Source organism: Dreissena polymorpha, chromosome 8 (assembly GCF_020536995.1).
Source record: "Dreissena polymorpha isolate Duluth1 chromosome 8, UMN_Dpol_1.0, whole genome shotgun sequence".
In the NCBI taxonomy this organism is placed as follows: Eukaryota; Metazoa; Mollusca; class Bivalvia; order Myida; family Dreissenidae; genus Dreissena; species Dreissena polymorpha.
Window position 1 is genome coordinate 49,124,034 of NC_068362.1, and position 16,332 is coordinate 49,140,365.

A 16,332-nucleotide genomic window follows, 5' to 3' on the forward strand; every position below is an offset into this window, starting at 1 on the left:
AATAACCTTTACCTATAGAATGTATTATACAGAAGCAACCCATAAATAAGTTTTAATTAGTCGTACAAAGCAACGCACTTTTTGTATTAATTAACACATGAACACAGTTAATAGGTTTGTATCAACACATCCTCGTTATATTTAGAAAGATTTTTTTATACTCGCCGACTAGAATTACTTTGGAAGTCAGTCGCAACGCACACTACCATGCGTACCCAATTATTATCAGAAATTAAAGCTAGATCAAACGTGCTATATGTCTTGGCTATATGTAAACCGTGGCAATCTACCAACTCTAATTTATCCCTTGTCATAATAGAACATACGCATTTATTCTAATAATTGACACAACAGTCGGGCAGAGAATATTGTTAGGCAGTAACAGTCTTCCCAAACCGTTAATTAAGTATATTTTAGTGAAAACTGTCAAAAAAGTCTCAAACGGATGTTGGCGTGAGCTATACCAATCGAAAACTGTCCAGACAGATTAAATGGGGGAGGAAACATAGTACATTAGCATAATTATTTTTAAATTCCAGTTCCTACAATTTGTCACTATAGTCTAGTCTGGTCATCTTAATTGAAAGTTGAAAACGTAACGCCTGTAAGTAATTTGTTGTAAGTAGTATAATCCCCTTACCGTATATGCATGCGTGCAGTCAGGGTCGGTGGCTATGTTATTCAGTTCAGTTACTCCGATAGAGTGGCCGACACCGACGGAGAAGGTCACGATGCCGGCGGCATGAGCGCGTTCAGCAGCGTGCAGTGTGTTAATGCTGTCATCGCTCTGTCCGTCTGTTATCACTACCATCACCTGCACATGCGGGGATCAGACAAGGAAGGGCATATATAAATTATTAGTAATTGTTGCTTTTGCTTTATAATCGATTTTTTTATGAGCTGAAATGAAAACACAACAACAGATGTTCACGATAGGAACACATTTTTATTTTATTTTTAGCTTTAAGACTATTTACCGCTGGAGTAGCTCAAACGCCATATGTTTGTACAGAATCACGATATTGCGTCATTAATGATGAAGGGTTTCATGATTCGTTATAATTTATAGCTAACTATATTTTGTTGATTTATTTTTACATAAACGCATATTTGTGAATATTCAGCTTAAAACGCATGTATTTAAGGAAGTTACTAGCCTGGTAGATTGATGCTGTTGATTGAAAAACAGTGTGCTTTTTATAATTTCATTCAGTAAAAATGTATAATGTATAAAGCCAATAAGATCGATTTTGTCACCTAAACATAGTTTACCTTACAATAAAAATCATACATGAAATACACGCATACGCAGCCGACTGAGTACTGAGGCTGCTTATACAAACTGTGTAATTTTAAAGAGCGCATTTATTAAAAAAACGTCAACGCTTTTGAGATTTGTAACCTACCTTGACGGCATACGGGCGTGCACCATTTACGGTGGCGAACACTTGCTGGAGAGCCCTATTGATGCCAACGTCGGTCTGTGTGCTGCCTCCCACGTATCGGATGCCGTTGATGGCATTCTTGAGAGAGCTCTTGTAGCTGCAATAATGTTATATGATTGTTGGCGAAAAACGTCAGCATTTTTGACACACTGTGATTATTTTAAATTGATTCATGTTCTGCATGGGCAGTAATTTAATTAACACGTTATTTTTGTTGTTGTTGTTAACATCTTTGTTTGTGTTCTGAGAAGGTTTAATACAATTATTATTATTGTTGAACTGAAACTTCGACAAACTGAAATATAGAGCGACTAATATCCGTCAAGTAAATAATACAATCTGCTGCAATATAAATGAAGTCACATTTCAGAAAACAAATTGCCAGAGATAGTCATTATGTCAAGGTAAACCAAATTCAATACTGACTCTAAATACACAGGGTGCAGAATCACGTGACTTTATGGGGTTCACAAATGAATGTTAATGGATGTTAACACACCGGTAAGTGTTAAATTGCTTTTTTCAAATAACTTTTTTAAAACAATTTTTCTGAAGAATTTCAACTTTTGCATTTTATGAGACATAAGGCAATGTGAAAAACATCAGAATTACTTAATTGAATAATTCTGTGTTGTTGGCCAAAATTCGATGTTTAAAACATTTATTTACACGATTATGCTGCACGCAACGTGAAATTGTGGCCCCGATTTTAGACATATTCAATAATGTTTTTTAAATCTTAAAATATCGACATTAACTGCAAGAAAAATGGTCTTTTATGCATTAATTATTTTTGCAATCATATTTCAATAGCTTGAGGTATTTGCACGAAAAGTTCTTAACGGTGTGTTTTCATTCTGTCCAGCCCGTGTGTAATCAGTTGTGAACAACGTTGATCCTGCACCCTGTACAGCACGCACGTATATACCAATATTTATTTAGCCGCTACACTGCTTTTAAGGAAGCGCACCTCTAATGGGCACATATCCAAATATAATCTAATTAATTATTTTCTTAATCAGCATCATTTCACTGAACTACATGCAAATTTGTAGGTAGGCTTTCCAAGCTTTTTAAAAAAATATACCGATTTTTTCAAAACCACCCCCACGCTCGGCTTTTGTCCAGTTTATTTTCACCCCTGGGGTATATAAAAGTTCCATAATTCATTCAAATTTCCAAATATGGGCATGCAGTTGGTGTGTACAGATGCTGTAAAGGTGTTTAAAGTTTAAACAAGATGAAATAAGTATTCTTTTACAGACATTTATTTTTTACAATTTTTTATCTATGGAAGAGCGCCATGAAATGTAAGTGATTTCAGCCAAGTAAAAATTGGGTCGGTTAAAAACAAAGTGTCATAAAATTCAAAATAGTATCATTTAAGTCATATTTTAAACTTAGTTTTTATAGAAACACTATATACAGCAAAAATACCAAGAACTAGACAGATTTACCGTTTACTTTTTGAAATAAAAATAAAAATGCAACATGCATGGTTCGTATTTTCAACAGTAAATCACCCAATTTCGCCATAACGTTGTTTTAATTTTAATAATTGAAGAATGTGCATAAAAATTGCAACATATTTAACAATAAATATAGCTTATATGCCATATTAAATCAAATTACGTTAGAACATAAATAAAACGCGTCGCAAAAAAGTATACGTCGTCGTCAGGATTCGAACCTAAGCGGGAATATCCCAAAAGATTTCTAGTCTATCGCCTTAACCTCTAGGCTACGGCACCTAATAGTAGGCTCTTCAACCTTCGAAGAAATCGCGGGAAATCATTAGAGGTGCGCTACCTTAAAAACTTTTTAAAACATTTGTTTCTTAAGAATTTCAACTAGTGCATAAAAGACTGCTTATGGCAATGTGATATGCATCGAAATTACTTTTGTTAATAAGCCAGTGTTCTTGTTAAAAAATTCGATTAATTCTACACGGTTATGCCTCACGCAACGTGAAATTTTGTCACCGATTTCAGACGTATTCAAGGATTCATTCTTCTACTATAAGATATCGGCACAAAGTGCAAGAAAAACTGTCTTTTATGTACTAAAGAATTATGCAAATGTATTTTAATAACTTGAGATACTTGCACAAATAAAATTCTTAATGGTGTGTTTTCATTCTGCCCAGCCCTTGTGTTAACCCACGTACGTGTATATCTAATACACGTACCTGGTTAACCCCTGAACACTCCGTTGATACTGCACCCTGATTCATAGTAATATCACAATCCTTACTGATTTATTAGCAATGCACACAGAAACTGTCCGGCGTGTCATAATGTATAGACTTGTACAACATATGCTCGGATTGAATAATTACACCACAGTGACATAACATACCTGTATGAGTTAAGATAGAATTCTACGCGGGCACCAGATGAGAATGTTACCACTCCGACTTGGGTCTGATTCGGGGCAATGTCGAACCCGTCCACAACCTGGGAACCAAATAAATTTTCTGGCTACAAAAATGATCTGTTGCTTTAATATAACGATTAAGTTTGATGTACCGAGAATTATCAGTATTTGTTGATGTTTGAGAATGATAATTGAAACCGTGTTCTGACTAGGAAATCTGACGACCCTTCGATCGCAAGGCGAATGCCATACACCACTGTTTCTAACAGTGGGTACTGTTTCTAACAGTGGGTCATAATGCATTTGACAGGCATATGTCATACACCACTGTTAATTTAAGTGAGTCTTAATGTATTTTCCAATGTGCTTTAAGGCTTATGACCGCTTTCATTTGTTATAAACGCTGACTGACACATGCATTGATAAATTAAAGCGTGTTCAAGACACTCAAACGAATGACGGTTCGCCATGCGATAAATTACCATACTGATTTACTCGATCCACGTTTTACACGTTATTCCAAGTCGTCAAAATCGTACTCCTCTTCATGTAAGGCCAATTTACCATGCAACAAGCATTATATGACAATGAGTTTTACATATTGTTTGAAATGGTTCAATTAATAATTATTCAAATGAAATTTGCTAGACCTTTGAAAGAAAGTTATAATTATCCTGAATCTGATGTACCTGTGAAATAAAGAGAATTGATCTCGTGAAGTCATCCGCACTCAAACTACTGGATGTGTCCAGAACGAAGACGAGGTCAACTTGTTGGTTCGTACGGCACCCTGTACATCGAATATCATGGGTTATAGACAATTCAGGAACATATTCTACCCCTTCTGCAATACGGCAAAATATCCTATATGTCCAAATGTAATACAGCGGACGTGTCTATATTGTAAGCAATCCTTGAAATCACATTGCAAATAATCCCATACATCACATTGTAAATAAAATCATATATAATATTACAAATAAGCCAATACAGCCGCGCTACAAATACGACCTTATGACCCCATTGAAAATCAGAACATAACCCATAATAGAAAAACAAAACAAATAAAGGTGTCATTTCAAATAAAAAATATGCGGTCCCATAGATAATATTCCGATAGGTTCCAATGGCAAATGTTCTCATAGGGTACAAATACAAAAGATCCATAATATCCGATTGAAAATAATTCCATAGGATTTATTTATACATAAAGTAAGAACTTGACCATCAAAATAGCCATCTATCTTTTAAAATGCATATTTGTCTTATTTAGTAAATGAATTGTGTTACGTTTAATTTGGAAAATATAAGTAGCTGCAGTTGTGATGAAATCATGCAATGCAATTTGAAGTTAGAGCTTAAAAAAATCTATATTTTGACCTTTATACTGAAAGTGCAACCGTGGATATTGCACTCGACGATAATTCTCATATAATGCAACCATATGATTATATATCAATATCAATAGTATTGGGGCATATTTATACATCGAACATGAGTATATCAATAAAAGACAATTTTCTGATTTGCCAGTCATTTTAAGCGTATTTCTTTAGAAAAACATACACCATAAACTTACCTAGATCCAGAATATTCGCTAATTCGGTGAAGTTGTTCGCAGGCCTACCACCGTGGAAGTTGTTGCTCCAGAAGATACCCTGCTCTTCGGACTTCCAGCTTACGCCTGTCGACCCCGTCCTGTGCGCGAGAGGGACATTATATGAGTCGCGTTCTGAGAAAACTGGGTTTAATGCGTGTGCGTAAATTGTCGTCACATATTAGCCTGTGCAGTCCGCACAGGCTTATCAGGGACAACACTTTCCGCCTTATCTGGATTTTCGTGTGGACGAGACTACCTTTTAACGAAAAATACCATAAAAGCGGAATGTGTCGTCCCTGATAAGCCTGTGCGGACTCCACAGGCTAATCTGGGACGACACTTTACGCACATTGATTAAACCCAGTTTTCCCAGAACGCGTCTCATATATAACATAAATAAGCGACCTCTTTGGATATAATGATAACATACGTCTTTAACTCTGAAAGGGGCTACACATTGTGGGTGTTGTGAGAAAAAATGAAGACCGGTGACAAGTCGAGCTTGGCACACCCTTTTGGAAATTTCTTGCGGACTGGTCTTTCGTTATTAAAAATGTCTGCCGGGTAGCAATTTGAGTCCCTCAAATATCGTAAAAGATGTAAAGATGAGAACAAAACAAACTACGGTTGATTTGCTTTGTTTGTAATTATTAAGAGTCTTGAAATTAATTAGCGCGCAGGAAATCTGCGTTGACGTTATGCTTAATATATTTGGCTGATGCAATATACATTAAGAATATGTTTTCTTTAAAGCTACAGCATATCAGGTGGTATTGTATTGAAGTAACCGTCAGCATGTTAAGAGAGCCTAAATGTTTGTCTTATATAAATGTGAACAAGGAAATCCTTATCGAAACACAGCAGTTGTTGTTTTCACTTAGCAGTTTATTATGATGAATTGTCATCTTCCACTAAAAGCATGTAATAAAATGTTGTTAACGTTCATATGCACTTTTTCCAATTAATAAACGATATATCGAACTGAACGATTATTATATGGTTTGGATTTGATCCTACAGTTATATTGCAAGTGGTTGTTTTACCAATAGGCATAGGAGTGCCTATGTAATCGAGCTAAAATAAATAGGTTTAAACTTTACACTAATGGGTGTATGAAGGCAAGTTGGAGAAAGAGCAGTTAATAAAATAACCAAACATAATTGATGTAGATAAAAAAATTATATTTGTATTATTTAAAACTCGGTATATTGTACGGTAGCATATAATATTTATAAAGTAAATGGTGACTGTCTTACTTCAGGATGGTGAACAGTGCCGCGGCGATTCCCGAGTACAACGGCTTCCGCAGTTCCTGCCACGTGACCGAGGGCCAATCGATTCCCATCACATTTCTGATGATTTGGTACTTGTTGGCTAATGAGGGCTGATGAAGCGTTTCGTTGAACTCTCTTTCGTCGACCTGGGGTTAGAATACACGAAGCGATATTTATGAAGAGTGTTTGTGAAGACGCTGTTTAATATCAAACACAATATTTAAACTTTGTACAGATCAGTAACAGCAACACATCTGCGCCAACAGTGGCCATGCCAAAGTTATATCCTTGCACCAAAGCGACTACTACTATCACTTATTACTACAACTACTACAACCACCACCACCACCACCACCACCACCACCACCACCACCACCACCACCACCACCACCACCACCACCGCCACCACCACCACCGCCACCGCCGCCCCCACAACCACCACCACCACCACCACCACCACCACCACTACAACCTCCACCGCCGCCGCCGCGGCCATCACCACCACCACCACCACTACAACCTCCACCACCACCACCACCACCACCACTACAACCTCCACCGCCACCGCCGCTGCGGCCACCACCACCACCACCACCACCGCCGCCGCCGCCACCACCACCACTACCACCACCACCACCACCAAAACCACCACCACCATCAAAGCGACTACTATTTCTACTTTTTCTGCTTCTACTTCTACTACTTCTTCTACTATTACTACTACAACTACAACAACTACTACTAGTATTCTCTTGGCCGGGAGAAAAAAAGAGTTAATGTCCAATCGGTGTGCACTTAATCCGGCTCGAATACAAAAGGTTGGGCACCCGTGGCCGTTATGTTTTTTAAGCATTTATTGATATTCTCAAACGCAATAGGAAAGTAATTTGTTAACTTTTATAGATCAGTCAATGTTTTGAGGTACAACCTAAAACTCGGAATCAATTATAAAGTCTTCATTTTTGGTAGCAATAAATACATTGTTAAAACATTTTGATACCAAGATGAAGTATATTTGAGAAACAAATAGCAACACAAACACCTAAAAACGTATGATTCAAATATAAAGTTCAGGCGCTAATGACGTGAATATCAGCAAGTCAAGCGTCATACAAGATATTCATCCTCACCAAATTTGCAGACGTATGATAATCGGCACAAACGGGCTCCTGCCCTATTATATAGTCTAACATACGAATATATATGCATAGTGTATGTTAAATACTTCAACAAAGATCTTTCATTGATAAATTTAACGAACTATAATTAAAAATCTTGCGCTTGAAACATAACAAAAGATATCGGCACTAGTTTAAAGATATTTTATTTCCAAATTGACAATTACAAATGAATTACAATTCACAAAATATAATATGGAAAAGGGTTGGACCTAAAGTTCTACAACATTATCGGGGGTCTTTCCCTAGAGTATAAAGTTACATAGATACAGGTGACTGTTTAAGATGTAAATATAAGTCGTCGTTTTGGAAATTTTACGAAAACTACTTAAAAAAATAGATGCAACTACTACTTTGACTATAATGATAGTAATAACAATAATAATAACAGTAAAAATAATGATAATAATAATTATAATAGTAATACTTAAAATAATAATAATAATGATAATAATGATAGTAATGGTAATAATAATAATAATAATAATAATATTATTATTATTAATAATAATAATAATAATAATATAAGTATAGTTATAATAATAATAATAATCAAAAATAAAAAAACACTTTGGCATTGAACGAAATGAAGTTAAATTATAATAATACATTCTATTAGTTTTAACTCGAATCGATATTATCGCTATAGTTTATCGGACAACATTTTGTCGTTAAGCATGATTATGTAGCAATTCATACATTATTCATTTTCTCTGCTTAGTATTAACTCGATAATGGATGTTTTTTTCCTGAAATTAACGACTAATTAACACCGATTCCAATTCTTTACAAAACAAGGAATGATTATAATATATAAAGTAAAAGAAAACACCCTGGAAAAGGTTAAGAATACGCCATGGCAAAATATATCGATACCATTAAAAGAATATCGGTGACCAACAGCAAAATGTGTGCGCCTGACTCATCTTACTTGCCAGATTCCTCCGTAATTGCCGGATTGGAACGTTCTGGGCGCGGTGCCGTCCTGCGACTCCACATAGGCAAGCCGACGGAGGAACCGTCGATCGTCGGCAAACAGACACGACTCTCGGATGATGTTCACGACCGCCTCTACCACTTCCGGTCCGTAAGCGTTCGGCTGGCGCGTCAGATCCGTAGCACCGTGTGCGCCGCGGACATTTACGTACGCCACGAAGGCTAGGAGAACGTGGAAACGCCAACGCATGTTTTATTTTGTCTTTTTGTTAGACCTACACTCGCAGACAGTCGCGAGCAAAATGAAGAGCGCGTGAATCCGAAGTCCTTACAGTTATTGAGTGCAGAGTTCATCAGATATCGACGATTAATTTCGGCTTCTTCCTGGTACCCATGATAAGAAACGTGATCGGTACGTGGTTACATTCGTGCAAAATCCTTTACCATATTTGCGTTGGTTCGTTAATCGCGATAGACCCCCTCTAATAACAATGAAGAACAAATACTTTGATATGAACACGCTGATAAATTGGATGTGTTTTGTGTGAACATTGTACTTGCCAACGCAAGTTTCCTTCAAGGACATTGTTGAGCGACGGATTTTTATAATTTTATTAGATAAGCGACTGAAATAAATTTCCCAATTTTTCTAATCAGTTGAAAGCCTGTTAAGATATCGCACATACAGTTTTGGATATAAATATCGTCTAAATGCCCTTACAAATCTTATCAAATGTAGGTGAATGATGTTGAATAAAAAGCAACAAATAATGTAAAAAACATCAAAGCATTAGAAAAAATATTATATAAAGGAAAAATGGTAATAAACACAACTACAAAGAAACTAAAACAAACATATTTGCACACAGAGTTAAAACGAATAAACGGCCAATCAGGAAGTGACACCGTTGCTTACCACGTTTTTAAGCGTGGAGTGTTTATTAATACGTCTTTAGGTGTGAGTATCTGTGCATTGATACACATAGTCTGCGTCCTGCATTTAAATCGTTTTTAAACATCAAAATTGGCACGGAAGTTTATATTCATTTTGTTTCAGACAAGTGAAATTCCTTTAAATTGAAGTCACCGCTCAACCAAGACACGTATTGTTCTGTCACCGCTTAACCGAGACACGTATTGTAGTAGTTGTATATTTCATTAAAGTGACGCATAGTACATAAATAATCATTGGTATTTACAGCAATAATACGATCAATATTATTATAAACAAATATATTTACAAAACATTGTACTACACAGCCATATAAATGGTTTACGAGTCACTGAGTTGACATGTTATCGGTGTAGTCATTAAATCACAATCAAAATCACATCAATATAGTGCAGGAAAGATCACGATAATAAATAGAGTAAAATTGTTTAAAGTATAAACATGGATAATTTAGATCAATAACTTCTGTTAATTATTAACAAGTGGACTTACACTCATAGTATTGCAAGTTCATGTAGAAATAACTAATATTATTTACATAGGTACTATAATTTACATATTGATTTGTTTTAATTTATGTCGGATACATATAATGCTTCCGATCGTTTCATATAGCAATTTTGGATGAACAATGCAGATTTATAAATAAGTCTCTTATCAGTCAGCATACATCCTAGCCTCTCGCTATACGGAATGTTAGTTATGTTTGGTTTTATATTTGATACCCAGTTATAAAATGATAATCTGAAACAAAGGTAGAATGGACAGTCAAATAAGAAATGGTATTCTGTTTCGACCTGATTGGGTTCTTTACACAGAAGGCAAGTCTTTCTTCGATCTTAAAGTTTCTAAACCGCCCGGTTTCAATCCGCAGCGGCAAGGTACCTGTTCTTATTTGAGCAATGTAAGATCTCAAGTGCTTTGGTAGTTGCATAGACACCTAATTTTCACATCCAAGTTCGTGTTTAATTTGCCGGTAAGTACTGGGCTTGGGTTGGGATACGAGATCTTGTTGACATTGCTATTGTTTTGTCACCGCTTAACCCAGACACGTATTGTTCTGTCACCGCTTAACCCAGACACGTATTGTTCTGTCACCGCTTAACCCAGACACGTATTGTTCTGTCACCGCGTAACCAAGACACGTATTGTTCTGTCACCGCTTAACCCAGACACGTATTGTTCTGTCACCGCGTAACCAAGACACGTATTGTTCTGTCACCGCGTAACCCAGACACGTATTGTTCTGTCACCGCGTAACCCAGACACATTATTGTTTTGTCACCGCTTAACCCAGACACGTATTGTTCTGTCACCGCGTAATACAGACACGTATTGTTCTGTCACCGCTTAACCCAGACACGTATTGTTCTGTCACCGCTTCACCCAGACACGTATTGTTTTGTCACCGCTTAACCCAGACATGTATTGTTCTGTCACCGCTTAACCCAGACACGTATTGTTCTGTCACCGCTTAACCCAGACACGTATTGTTCTGTCACCGCTTAACCCAGACATGTATTGTTCTGTCACCGCTTAACCCAGACACGTATTGTTCTGTCACCGCTTAACCCAGACATGTATTGTTCTGTCACCGCTTAACCCAGACACGTATTGTTCTGTCACCGCTTAACCCAGACACGCATTGTTCAGTCACTGCATAACCCAGACACGTATTGTTCTGTCACCGCTTAACCCAGACACGTATTGTTCTGTCACCGCTTAACCCAGACATGTATTGTTCTGTCACCGCTTAACCCAGACACGTATTGTTCTGTCACCGCTTAACCCAGACATGTATTGTTCTGTAATCGCTTAACCCAGACACGTATTGTTGTGTCACCGCTTAACCCAGACACGCATTGTTCTGTCACCGCGTAACCCAGACACGTATTGTTCTGTCACCGCTTAACCAAGACACGTATTGTTCTGTCACCGCTTAACCCAGATACGTATTGTTCTGTCACCGCTTAACCCAGACACGTATTGTTTTGTCACCGCTTAACCCAGACATGTATTGTTCTGTCACCGCTTAACCCAGACACGTATGGTTCTGTCACCGCTTAACCCAGACACGCATTGTTCTGTCACCGCTTAACCCAGACACGTATTGTTCTGTCACCGCTTAACCCAGACACGTATTGTTCTGTCACCGCTTAACCCAGACATGTATTGTTCTGTCAACGCTTAACCCAGACACGTATTGTTCTGTCACCGCTTAACCAAGACACGTATTGTTCTGTCACCGCTTAACCCAGACACGTATTGTTCTGTCACCGCTTAACCCAGACATGTGTTGTTCTGTCACCGCTTTACCCAGACACGTATTGTTCTGTCACCGCTTAACCCAGAGATGTATTGTTCTTTCACCGCTTAACTCGTATTGTTGTCAGCATGTCTATGCGTTCTCTTAAAACCTGCACACTATGTTGGGATCTAACCATACATGTGAAATAGAAACCGTTAAAGACCACAGTATTCTAAAAAAGAACGTTACAGTTTTTTTCGATAATAGGCTATTCATATAATTAGATAGAAAAGTCTTGTTGAAGATTTAACCTTGTATACATGTCGATTACAAAAATTCGCAGTGTGTATTACATTTGTTTGCAGAGACAAAGTGTTACCATCTCCTTTATATTAAATTTTATATTAAATACTGAAAATCAAAGTATTGTTTTCTTATTTATCATTAGCTAAAATGCGATTAAACTTGTTATTATTAAATGATGGTGTATGCTGTTAAAAATGAACCTTCTCTTTTGTGAACACGTACGGTCGTATCGCTAAAATAACACCGTAGTTATCAAAGTTGCAATATCAATGACCAAGTTGATAAAGTTGCGACCATGAAGCAATCGGATTTTGAAATATCTGTTTTATTGGGTGGGGTTTTTACTTTTACTTATTTGTGTGTGTGCAAAATATGGCATACGTCTTGTTCTGCGCATTCTTGTTATACCTAGAATAAATGTACAGGGTTTAATTTATTAGTTGAGTGCATTATTTTTATTATATCCGTTACTTAATAAATTGACGCTGAATTTTGGCACATTTTCAAAAGATGACAGTGCTGTTATAAATAAATTGGATGGCATAACATTGATTAAAATTGCAAATTTAAACCTTCCCCAAATAGCTGTATCAAAACTGAACCTTCTTTCAAGCTGAAATGTTATTAGTTCTATTTTGACAAAAAGCGGTTATGTTAACATTATGATAGTAGTAATACATGCGAGTAACGTTGATATTTCTATTTACCGCTCATGGCCTTGCAACGCCGCTAAGTTATTAACCCATTTATGCCTAGTGGACTCTCCCATCCTTCTAAATTGGATCAATTTATTTCCAAAATTAGGGATGTCTAGTATATTGTTTTCTATATTTAGAATATTTCTTACAGAAATTCCTTTAAAGGGATCTTTTCACGCTTTGGTAAATTGACAAAATTGAAAAAAGTTGTTTCAGATTCGTAAGTTTTCGTTTTAGTTATGATATTTGTGAGGAAACAGTAATACTGAACATTTACCATGCTCTAATATAGCCATTATATGCATCTTTTGACGATTTTAAAACCTAAAAATTATAAAGCGTTGCAACGCGAAACGATTGAATAATTTGGAGAGTTCTGTTTTTGTCGTTAAATTTTGTGAAACTACGAAGATTGCTTATATAAGGTATAAAATACGTCAAGAATGTGTACTCGGCGGAATAGCTCAGTAGGCTAAAGCGTTTTTACTTCAGGACTCTGGCAGGACTCCAGGGGTCACTGGTTCGAAACCTACTCCGGGCAATGTTCTTTTCCTTTTTTTATTTTTTTTCTTGATTTTTTACTGGAGCTTTTATGATCCAATGTTTACATTTATCAATATAAAGCATTTAATGAATAAGTTAAAAAAATGCCAAAATCTGTGAAAAGGCCCCTTTAAGCAAACAGCGCAAACCCTGATGAGACGCCGCATCATGCGGCGTCTCATCTGGGTCTACGCTGTTTGCCAAGGCCTTTTTTCTAGACGCTAGGCATAAATGGGTTAATGGGTAGTTTCTTTTAAATTACTACATAAATAATCTTCCGCTCCCCATGACAACGAATACAATTGTTAAAAGATATTAACATGTCTACGATTTTCAGGATACAATTTTAGTAAATAGTGTATTGTAGGTCTAGTGATACACATCATTATTCCTAAACAAATATCGCATATAGTTTGAACGTCGCTGTTATCGATTCTTTTCACAACTTGTTGATGGCTTGTCTCATACAAGCAAACGCGATGTCACAATAAAGGTCACAACTAAGAATCAGGAAATTAAAGACTTCACTACATGAGATACACAGCATGGTTATTTTCTGTTCTCAGTCATTGAGATTTGTATAAAATACTGTAATACAATACAAAAACAAACTATTTGCTTGCTTAATTTTGAATTTACGCACACATTTTTTATTTAAACGGACGACTGATTGGTGTTATGCAAAAAGAAATGACCATTTTTTGCAAATCATGTTATAGTGTCAAAATGACAATAGAGTTGCCATGCCAATTATTAAAAATTTAAAATACAATTTCAAAAATGTCGATTGCATGATTGTATTACGTGACATTGGTCTTTGGCAATAAAGTGTAAATTATTAAGGAAAGTACGATTTCTCTACAATTATTCGAAATATAACGTTCTTCTTTTCAAGTATGCATACAACATTCATTCTTTTATTGTTTTCCATACACGCTTAATTAGTTCTGGTGTTTGGCGTCTTGATAAATTCAACTTCGTCAAAACCACACAATTGCTTAATATGTATGCATCTCACAAAAATGTTTTTTTCATGACATTTAATTTAACAGATACTTAAAGAATCGGTATATTCATAATAGAATCTTTAACATATTTGACGTAACATCGGGTGAGGAAAACCCAGTGAGAAAAATCTGAAATGTTTCTTGTTACAAATCAAAGGCTCTACAAATGGTGCATTTCAGATCCCGCTTTATCTGATTCAGCAATCAAAACGTTCTCAAGATATGACTGAAGCACATTTATGATAAACTCTTACATTTTATACATTGGTTTCCATAGGAATATTGATACGATTATTCATAATGTAAAATTGAAATCCCTACAAACAAAAACTACGTGACACTCCGAGACAATCATTTCAATTGCATTTATCGTATTTGTACAAAAAGCCATTACACTACAGCGGGAAATTAAAGCAACCTCTGTTATTATTTAATATCTTTACTTTATTTAACCCACGTTGATTTGCTTGACGCACTATTCTTGCATTCGATATCGATTGTACAAACTTGTTACAAACAAAGATATATGCACACAGGTCTGGTGACAATTGAACGCCTTTTGTATTTAAGGACAAGAGAGAAATGTAGCTTTCATGAAAATATCAGATGATAGTGCGCAAAGACCGATCACGCAATAGCGGAAAGCTTTTTCAGCGTGCACTGATTACTAAAATGCCAACATGATATTATCTTAATCTTAAATTATACATATTACAAATATGTTTTTACCATATATCGAATGTTTTGCATTTGAACAAAAGGCATGAAGACAAAGTTATTGTTAACGCCAAGTAAAAACTAACACGTACACTTGTAACAAAAACAAACTTTGTGTAGTAGTTGTATGTTTTATTAAAGTGACGCATAGTACATAAATAATCATTGGTATTTACAGCAATAATACGATCAATATTATTATAAACAAAAATATTTACAAAACATTGTACTACCCAGCCATATAAAAGGCATACGAGTCACTAAGTTGACATGTAATGGGTGTAGTAATAAAATCACATCAAAATAGTGCAGGAAAGAACACGACAATAAAAACACGACAATAAAAAGAGTTAAATTGTTTAAAGTATAAACATTGTGTATGTGTTGTTGAACAGAAGGGAAGAGTGGGTGTTTCCAAACACGTGTACATGTCTCTGTAACGTACTTGATATTTCGGTTGTACATACAAACGTATGTCAAATGTTAAATACTCAACTTTAAAATCGCTTATCTGTTGGTACCATTTCTAAAGAGGTTATTGAAGCACTTTTGTATATGGAATATTTGTAGAGAAATCGTATTTACCATATTTCAGCATAGTTATTTAAATTGCCGTTTTGTCGTTGTGTAGAATTTATCAACAATAATTGTCGCCTTTGTCAAATTGAGCTGTTTTACAATAAGACAACAACCTTGTTGCTACGAATTACAAATATCAGTTCAAAGAATCACTTTCTGAAGCAACCTCACTTAAAACACGAAAATACAGTAGCATACATAGTAAATTAGATATGTGAAATATAATACGTTACCTCAACAAATAACTCTGAAGTTAGGAACACGTTAACTTACCATTCTATCTGATTGCAAGTTTATGAATGAAGTTATATTCATTAAGACACATTGTATTGCCAATATATTCATTAAGACACATTGTATTGCCAATATATTCATTAAGACACATTGTATTGCCTATATATTCATTAAGACACATTGTATTGCCTATATATTCATTAAGACACATTGTATTGCCTATATATTCATTAAGACAC

At 35.8% G+C, this 16,332-nt stretch overlaps 1 protein-coding gene across 2 annotated transcripts in view; it reads right to left on the reverse strand.

The window, feature by feature from the left end:
* LOC127840958 (uncharacterized) overlaps positions 1-9,138 on the reverse strand; it is a 60,180-nt gene extending 51,042 nt beyond the window's left edge. The window contains exons 1-7 of one of the 2 annotated variants that reach the window (XM_052369427.1): positions 8,805-9,138; positions 6,678-6,841; positions 5,401-5,519; positions 4,511-4,611; positions 3,804-3,901; positions 1,407-1,542; positions 641-814 (exon numbers count right to left, since the gene is read on the reverse strand). In XM_052369427.1, coding sequence (XP_052225387.1) covers positions 641-814; positions 1,407-1,542; positions 3,804-3,901; positions 4,511-4,611; positions 5,401-5,519; positions 6,678-6,841; positions 8,805-9,059 — 1,047 coding nt within the window. In that variant the 5' untranslated portion in view covers positions 9,060-9,138. The remainder of the gene's footprint in view (positions 1-640; positions 815-1,406; positions 1,543-3,803; positions 3,902-4,510; positions 4,612-5,400; positions 5,520-6,677; positions 6,842-8,804) is intronic. The other variant, XM_052369426.1, reaches the window with a different exon arrangement.
* Positions 9,139-16,332: the final 7,194 nt, after the last annotated feature.